The sequence below is a fragment of the Eucyclogobius newberryi genome, unplaced genomic scaffold, assembly GCF_026437365.1.
Source record: "Eucyclogobius newberryi isolate DKJ021-1_F unplaced genomic scaffold, fEucNew1.0.hap1 SCAF_13, whole genome shotgun sequence".
Lineage (NCBI taxonomy): Eukaryota > Metazoa > Chordata > Actinopteri > Gobiiformes > Gobiidae > Eucyclogobius > Eucyclogobius newberryi.
This window is the reverse complement of record NW_027315757.1, coordinates 24847475-24857241: the sequence shown is the minus strand read 5'-3', so window position 1 is coordinate 24857241 and position 9767 is coordinate 24847475. Positions and strand designations below refer to the sequence as shown.

General features: G+C 38.8%; 1 protein-coding gene across 1 annotated transcript; it reads left to right on the top strand.

The window, feature by feature from the left end:
- Nucleotides 1–346: 346 nt before the first annotated feature.
- kdm8 (lysine (K)-specific demethylase 8) lies at nucleotides 347–8113 on the top strand. Its single transcript, XM_072443040.1, is given in 9 exon segments — nucleotides 347–424; nucleotides 887–1014; nucleotides 1017–1363; nucleotides 2785–2966; nucleotides 4762–4894; nucleotides 4989–5039; nucleotides 6558–6707; nucleotides 7692–7784; nucleotides 7895–8113. Coding segments are annotated over 8 exon segments (1227 nt in total). The 5' UTR covers nucleotides 347–424; nucleotides 887–908; the 3' UTR covers nucleotides 8060–8113.
- The last annotated feature ends 1654 nt before the right edge of the window (nucleotides 8114–9767 follow it).

Here is a 9767-nt window from a genome sequence, read left to right as displayed (position 1 = left end):
AACACAAAGCGCTGCATCATGAATACCTCAAATCGGCCGGAGTTCAGAGAAAATGCAGATTGCAGTTTAGAATTACCTAATGCAGCTTTACACTGTTTAATTAGTTTTGTACAAAAGATTTATCTAAAATTATACTTTAACTAGTAACAATGTATGTATTTTTAATGCTTACTTTTTATTTTTACTTAAGTACACTTTTGGAAGAAGTATTTGTAATTTAGTACATTTCTTTCAACGTAACTATACTTTTACTCAAGTGCAATATTACTCGTTCCACCACTGATAATGTGATGTATGCAGTAGTTAAAATGTTCCCTCTGAGTCTAATTGCACTGCCTTGTTACAGATTCCGGCCCGAGCCTCTCACGTGTGCGCTGAATACTTCACAGCTCATAAGGTGTGTTTATGCGCCCAAATGTATCAGGTGGGTAAAGTTGGCCCGCTGCTCTGGCTGGCAGGCGCTGGTGGCAGATAGCTTCCAGAGCACGGATGGACTGAGTTACATTCAGAAACACTTTTGGCGCCTCCACCAACTCTGTGACAAAGTGCCGTCATTGTGCATGTGTCACGCTCGCTGCTTTGGCTCTCGTCGTCCTCACCTGCCTTCCGCTGCTGCCAATTTGGAAATTAGGTGCGTACATCTGTTTCACTCTGCTACGGTGAGCTTGTCTCTAGTGTGTAAAAAAAAAAAAGAAAAGACATGTCCTGTTTATGTCTTGCAAACGAGTGGCAGTTTTAGCAAATTATGACATTGGTGTCCTCGTAATCTATTTACCAGTGAGCTCCTAAACCATCTCGAAGTAAATTTAGCAGAAAATTGAAGCGCTTTATCATCGTGCCAGTGTGCTGAAGTGGTGTCCTCCTTCACCTTCACTCTGTCTTGCAGATTAATAGAGACCTTCTCGTCAATGACGGTGCTGTGGTCAAAACTCTCTGCCGTCCTGCCTCCTAATGAGGATGAGTTTTCCCTACAATTCTCTGACAAAGTGAACTCAAGTGTGATGGAATGCTCACGCGGTCCAGGCAGCAGCTGTACAATGACCCCACGAGTGACCGGCTCTTGCTCACAGCGCAGATTGTTTTGGACTTTTCCTGGGAGAAACTCAACACCGGGACCTGGAGAGATGTTGACAAAGAGTGGAGACGTGTCTATTCCTATGGCTGTCTGTTTAAAGTGGCCGCACTTTGCCGTAAGGATCCGACAGAGGACGAGCTGCAGCAGGCGATCAAGACTTGTGACATGGGTTTACTAATGGGAGCAGCCATAATTAATGATGTCCTTCAAAGTATTGTCAAAATACTGCAAAGTGAAGTGAGGAGAAACAACACAGATGAGAGTGAAGACAAACAGGCTACGGCCAAGGTTTGTGGTTCATTAAGAATTCTCGCCATTGTAGACAAATGTTTAATAGCTCATACGACGCACACACATACAGAAACCATTTATCACACCATAAAATATGTTAACTACAACTAAAATAACTAGACTACTTTCACAAGTACATTAGGGCACCGTACTTGCAGCACTAGGGACTAATTTTCAAATATTTCATTTATTTTCCCTTAATTATATTGGGTGCCGGATGGCCTATTTAGAACATTTTACAGAATGTTAAAATACAGACACAAAAGACATCACTGCCCTAGTGGGAATATGTGTTTCTTAGTCTCAAAATATCAAAAATAATTAGCATAACCTTGGATGTCACAGACTTGCAATTGTATCTACAGTACAGTATATCAATATAAGTTTGAAAGCATTATTTTAGCTTACCTGACATTATTGATTTATCTGGTAATGTTTGTATTTCTTAGAAGTAGGGCTGTAGCTAATGATTAATCTAGCAACTATTCTTTGGCCTAATCTGCTCTTTTTTTCCCTTTTTTTTTTAATGAAAAGCCCGAAAATATGTAAAATATTCTGCTTTCACAAACTTTCACCACCCTGAAGCTAAACTAAGGCGCTTGAAAACATCACTATAGAGTAGACTTACAGGCAAAAAGGGTTAATCGTCAAAAACATAAAGATTACATGTCTCTTGTGTCTTTTTAATGCAACTCTATAGAACATCTTCTCTGAGCACATGGCATGTTTTGGAGCCTGTGTAAAGACCAGATCATTATTATTTGATTACTTGTTTATTAGCTAACTTATTACTTAAGTTATTTCCATTAGTTTCAATTCATAAATTACCCTGTTTCAACCTTATTCAGATGATACATGAACTAATATTGTGAGTGTCAACACGCAAAGATAATGATAATGTACACAAATAAGACGTTAACTTTTTAGAGTAGGACCTTGCGTCTTGTAATTATCTACACATTAAATTGATATAAAAGGTAAAAAGTAGCAAATGAAACCAAATCTGTTCAATAGCCAACATAATAGTGACAATTTTGTCTATTCTTTACAAAAGCTTTTAGTGCGCAGTGCATGTCATGACCCATCAACCTGTTTTTTTTTCTCTCTTTTTTTGGCTCTAGTTTATCAGAGCGGCACTGTTGGCCACGGGCATTAGCGGCTATTTCAGTGATGGAGAGGCATGTCCTCTTCTGTCCCTTTATCTTGTCAGATTTAATCAAATATCCGGCCAAATGAAAACCACTCAAATGCCATTTGTGCCTTTTTTCCCATTGTCGCCAAAATTAAGGGCCTGGCTTTAGGAGTATCAAAAACAAACCTAGATATGAATCCCTTGTTGTGGTCCTCGCTTCAGCTTTAAAATGTGCCCAAGCTTTTACCAGTTCGAATAGCCTTCATTGTTTTGGCATCATTAACAGAGACTGAAGATCGAGTTGCCACAGCGCCCACTCGTTCCCGTGATCAAAGACGGCTTGGCGATTCCCCGGGTAAAGTGTCCCTCGCTGGAGAGCTTTAAGTCCGGCTACCTCCTCCCGCTAAAACCTGTTATTCTGGAGGGCACTGTTGACCACTGGCCCGCGCTTAATGATCATCCCTGGAGGTCTGTATCTTCTGTATGTTCTACTTTATGCTTTGCCAAATCCAAGCTGCATCTTCGCACCGTCTATTTCCAATCTTTTGTTCTACATCCTCTGCGTAATTATTCATACAAAAGTTATTTACTTTCTGTGGCCTAGCGGTATTGAAGGAGTGCCCTATTATGCCCAATTCAAGATTCATATTTTCATTCTGGCCCTCTTCCCGACTAGCAATGCGTGATTTACATTTCAAAAAGCTTGTTTATTTCATACTAGCCTGTTAAGCAGAGGCTCATTTTAGCTTTCCATTTGAAGCAGGCAGTTTGTGTGGCTGCCTTTCCCTCTATCTCGACCCGCTCCGGTCTGATTGTGCCACATTCAACCACACACTTTATGTCTTTAATGCAGGATACTGTATATTAGCCCATGGCATTGTTATAGCCTTTTTAGAAACTCCTGCATGCACAAGTTAATGTTGTGGTATAGTAGCCTTTTTTATTTAACTTTCTATTTAGGGATGTCAAAGTTTAGTGTCACGATTATTGTGAATAAAAACACATTCGAACGATTATTCACAATGACTGAGAGTGTGACCAAACAACAGTGAAATCTTTCTTTTTCTTCCATTTTTGTGACCAGATTTACGAAATAAAACTTTTCAGAAGTTAAAGAAGTTAATGTGACAAAAACAGCCAGATAAAAAAGTCCTTTATAGTTAGATGTATTTTTGGAGTATATAGATTAATTGAAAAGATGATTAAACTAATATTCTTGACATCCATATTTCTAATTAAAGGTGCACTAAGTAATTCTTCTAATAAGATATCCCCCACATGAGTGATTATAGCTTTGCCTGGAAATTGTCATTTATTTACTGGGTGTATTTAATTAAACATTACGATACGCCTCTCCACAGATCTGACCTGTTATCTCTTTGTAAACAGATACGTTTTACTTGGGAAAGCATTAACAACTCCATGGAGACGGGTGTCTATTGGGTTTGACACCTGACATAAGCTCCAGTGTCAGCTCAGCATCCCAAATGTACCTCGTTTATTCCACTGTATTTTTATGTAAATAGATTCAGTCGTCGTGGGATTCTTTGAGATTGAGTTTTTTTTTTTTTTAATATTACGCAATTACAAGAAACTGATTAAAATTTTTGGATCAATGCAAATGAGAAAGTTGCCAGTGGTGAATGTAATCTCCCATTTTAATTTCACTTCTGCTAACTGTTTTATTTGTTGAAATTGTGTGGCTGGTTTAATCATTTTGCATCAGAAATGTGTTCATCCTCTATTCTCATGATGCTAAATTTCTTTTGCACTGTTTTTTCATTTACCATTTTATGTTCCTGGTTTTGCCATCAAATCAATGATTGCACATGATTGCAGTCCGCCATGGTTTCCACACAGATATTTTTTTATAGTAATATTCATTATCTTGAGTAAACATCAAAATATCCTGTGTTATTATGTAAAAGAATTAAACCCTATACTTTAGACCTCGACAAACATGTTCTGAAATATGTTTCTTGTAATGTTTACAATCTTCTCTCTAATGTCAATGCCCCTGGATGTGTTTAAAATGTGAACTTTGAACAGAATCCTAATACTATAATACAAATACAATACAACTCTAATCGCAATTCTTATAAAAAAAAATCGCAATTAGATTGAAGGTCAAACCTGGAAAAGAGGATTATGTCAGAAACCATTATTCATATCTCACAATGTGGTTAACCTTGAAGCCCAAAGTACTTCAACAATACATCCCATGAAATATGGCTTTTGTTTTGTTTACTTCTTGTTTGTAAAGCATAGAGTACCTACGCAGTGTCGCTGGCTGCCGCACCGTTCCCGTCGAGGTCGGATCCCGTTACACGGACGAGGCGTGGTCCCAAACCCTCACCACAATCAACGACTTCATCGATAAGTTCATTTTAAGCAAAGTAAGTTCTCGTTTTTTTTGACTGATGTTTATTTTCACTTTAAAAGTCCTTAACTTGGGAGCATGTTTTAGACTGTTTACGGTTTCTCCTCCAGGATCAAGGGAAGGGCGTGGGTTATCTCGCTCAGCACCAGCTTTTTGATCAGGTAAAGTTCCCGTTCGTTTGATCCTGCTCCCTGTAAATAAATCTACGGAGCCCTCACATCCCCCCTTGTGCGACATATCCCATGCTTTTTAATCATTTTACTTTTGAAAAATCACCAAATAATCTGCATATTACTCGATTTTCCCAGTTGATATTTTCAGCCGCATGAAGAATGAGTTTCTCCCTCTGCAGCTGTCATCCTTACAATGCATTGCTCTCAACAACATTGACTTTTTGTCCTAATTTTACCCTCCCAGTCGATACATTGTCTGCGCTGAACTTTATGAGAAAGGGCACCTTGTCAAAGTAGAAAAGTTAGAGCAGCGTATTATAGACTACAGACTGCTTTATGTTTTCCACTACAAAAGATATATCAAGCAGAAAACCTAGAAGGGCTTTTCGAAGACAGGGGAGTCATATTTTACCCCTGATTTTGTAGAGAAACCTTCATGAAAGCATCAGGCCATGTTCAGGTTACATTGTGGAGTTTCATCTGCAGTTTAACAGATTTGTATATTTACAACAAGCCTCACTGTGCCCCCTATTGTATTAAAGAGACGTTAGCATATTTCATTAACATTTGTACTCATTAAAGTAACCGCTGGTGTCCTCATTCCCTTGTCTCATGTTTCACACAGTCAAATTGTATGACTGAATAGTTGTAAAAGGCCAATTTGAATGAAAGTATGTGAATAGATTGAGTAGAAACAGGTCACCAACCAGGCTACAAACCATAACGGATTATCGTGTTAAGGAAAACATTAAATTATAGCGCTGTGTACCCAATAGCTTTTCAATGTAGGGGTCATTTTGCAAAACCTGTGTCTTTTGTGTCCCAGTGTTTGATTCAGAACAAACTTTACCACAACCTGAGCAAAGGAAAGAGCTCTGTTTTGCCTCAATAGTTTACCTTTTAAATGCGTTGTCAACTTTATAAATCAAAATGCTTTGTCCTTTACTTATTGAATTGATTTAAATGAAGTACCTTAACTCTGTACAGGCCAGTATGAGCTTTAGGCAGATATGTCCCAAACTGCAGATGATTACATACAAAAAATTGATGGGCCTTAAACATTTTTGGTATATTTTGCTTATTTCGCATATGAAAAGAAAAATCAAATCCCAACAACTTTTTTGTCTACTCTTAACATTTGTTTTTTGTTTTTGAAAGACACCGATTGCCTAGCTTTTTACACCCATATTTTCCTTTTCCCAAGTAAATACATGTAAATTAAAAAAGGGAACCTCAACAACAACAACTTGTGAATGCATTTTAAAGAAGTTAATATGGTAAAAAAGAGAAGAAGCAGAAACAAAGCAGAAAAAGATATCAGTTGCATGCGGATGGATTTCAATTTCTTTTAACATCTTGCATATGTTCTACCTGTGCGCGTGATTATCCCAATTTACTGCTGTCAGTTACTCGCACGCCCCTGTGAAGCGGCGATTAATATAATGCCGTTATTGAAATGAGCGCTGTCTAAAATGGCCCCGTGACAGAGCCTTTATGTCTCCTCAGATACCGGAGCTGAAAGACGATATCCGCATCCCAGATTACTGTTGCCTAGGAAACACGGAGGAGGAGCACATCACGGTGAACGCCTGGTTCGGACCTGGAGGCACCGTGTCGCCCCTGCACCAGGACCCCCAGCAGAACTTCCTGACCCAGGTGACGTCGCGGTCTCCAGTCACCGACATCGCAAGATCTGAGGAAATACAGACAAATACACTCTCGCCATGAGTTTCTCCTGTCATCCATGCCATTTGTAGGCCCATTCAAGCTAATATTTTGTTTTGATTTGTTAATTACTATGGCAACGGTTATTTTTTATCACTCGGAACCCCACATATTAGTGACGTATCGAGCAAATTTAAAGGAGACAGATTATTGTTCAGGTGCTTGTATTGCACTATAACATAAGTAGCTCATTATTTTTAAACTGCAATATCAGTCTAAAACTGCTTAAAATTTACAGAACTGTTCATCATTGTGACATTTCATTGTAACAAGCAATAGATTTTCATTGAAAAGTGGCTGTGACATTTTAGAACCGAACATGCATCTCTGAATTTTTTATCTTTCCGTAAAGGAAGGTTAAGAGCTCATGGCTTGTTTATGCACAAAAATACACACATTTACTAAACCTCCCGCAAAATCCTAGATAAAGAATAAATGTACTTGCAATTGAGCTGAAAAAATGTCCACAATTTATCTCACAGTGATAAAGAACGGCTAACAAATATGACTGTTCAAAATGGAGCAGAATTCTCAGTAAATTGTGGCTTTCCTATTCATATTTGGGTGAAAATATGCAATTGTTTTCTATTAGTTATCACCAAACATCCATCTTTGGACATGCGATGCATTTAGTGTCAACATGGTATTGTTTTTTCATTGAAAATAGCTTGAAAATTAATGGTAGAAATGCTTATCTGTAACAATCAAACCAATATCAGTAAACAGCTGCTGTGTTAATACTCCAGCATCTGTGTGTGTGACTAATCAAAGGGAATTTGTCTTTGGAAAATGTGTTTAATCAAATTGTGTTTTTTGCTTTCTCTTGTAAAGCTGTCTGCACGCGACTGTATTCTCAAATCATGCTTCTCGTTCACGTCAGAGAGTCGTCATTTCATTGCATCTGTGCATCTGCAGGTTGTGGGGAGCAAATACATTCGCCTGTACTCCCCGGAGCACACAGACAAGCTCTACCCTCATCAATCATCGCTGCTCTACAACACCAGTCAGGTGGGATTGACACTGTTTAGAGATAATATGTGTCGAGCCACAGAAATAAATGCTGTATTTCCAATTTTGTGCCTGCTCTTTTTTCCTTTTCTTTTTTCCCCTCGCTGCAGGTGGATGTGGAAAAGCCTGATACGGAGCGGTTCCCAGAGTTTGCAGAGGCGCCGTATCTGGAATGTGTGCTCCGACCGGGAGACGTGCTGTACATCCCCGTTCGACACTGGCACTACGTCCGCTCGCTCGAACTCAGCTTCTCCGTCAGCTTCTGGTGGACATGAATGTGAAAGATGGAGTGGAAAATATGACGAAAATAATAAATATTTTCGCCCGGTGTACGCCAACAGCAATTTTATTTATTTAAATTGTTTTTTCTTAATAAAAATGTCATAAACAAACATACTTGTCATTTCTTCCTCCACAGTATGAACGCTGCGCCAAACCACATTCCTTTACAGACGGAGCACTGGCTGGCAAAAAAATCCCTGCTGAAGATTAGAAATTACTAAAAAAAACACCAAAATCAAAAGCAATCTGCATTCCTCGATATCCTTACATACTTACTTATATGAATCAGAATCAGAAAATGTTTGTTGTCATTGTCAATTAACAGAATTCACAAACATAGGAATATGCTTTGGTGATTTGGTGCAACATAAAACAATGATCAATGATAAAACAACCTAAATAAAGTCCACCTATATAAGTCAAGAATAAAAACAAACTATTAAAATTTGCTATAAGATAAAAAATAAGAATCAAAATAGACTGATATGAATAGATATAATCAGTATCCATATAGTACTTCTTAATCTTTGAAGATATACCGGTAATAATGTTGTAATTCACTGTACTAAGCAAGCAATAGCTGCTTCCGAAGAGTGCACACGCTTTTTGCCCGCTCCGCTTGCTATCGCTGCTTTCCTTATTTATTTTGCTATTTTGCTTTTTAATCAGTTTTTGTCCTCCAAACATTTTTGCTTTAGACTTTTTCAAGTAAACCAAGGATTTTAAGAACATTTTTCCAGTTTTAACAACATATCTGACGCCAGCGACATGTCCGGGAGAAGAAGGGAGAAAGACTGTGAACGCTGTCGGAAATATCAACAAGAAATTAATGAGCTGAAAACACGGATATTTGTTTTGGAATCTGAAAAAGTTCTTCACGATACCATTCCTGTGTCAACCGACGGTAAGAAGAGCACACTTTTTACAAGAAAAACTGCTACTTTCAACCTAAACCGCAGTGACTCTGTGTCGTTTCCAAAACTGTCTAAAAACCAGAAAGACCAGGCTGTTTCTTGGAACAAACTTGGAGCAAAGCCTAAACGATACAAAGATAACGTGAAGTCACCTAAAATACAGCTCACCAACAGATTTTTACCACTTTCAGAGATGGAATTAAATGAAAAAAGGAAAGATGACGTGGCCAAAATACAGCGAGGAGGATCTGTGCCAGAAGCCAAGGTCAAGATTGTTTTAGTTGGGGACGGCGCGATAAGTCACGTGACGCATGAAAAGATAAACGCACATTCTTTTCCAAGCGCCACTGTTTCTGAGATAACGTCACTCCTTCCAAATATTATGGCTAAGCATGGAGGAGCTAAACAGCTGATTGTGCACGTGGGTGCAGTGGACATGCGGCGGGAACAGACTGAAGTTTTGAAAAAAGACTTCTTGAAGTTATTCGACGTGCTTGATAAAATGGAAATCAAAACTTTCATAAGTGGACCTCTTCCAAACATCGACAGGAGGATAAACAAGTTTAGCCGGCTTCTTCAGCTGAACACATGGCTGTCCAAAGAGTGTTACCCGAGAGGACTACACTATATTGAGAACTTCTATCTATTCTGGAAACAAGAGAACCTGTTTAAGAGAAATGGCCCCCACCTATGCAGAGGTGGAGTGAGGGTGCTGACAGAGAACCTGCTCCACGCTCTGAGGCATTGGACTGGGCCTGGACAGGGTCCTGAGCAGATAGTTAGAGAA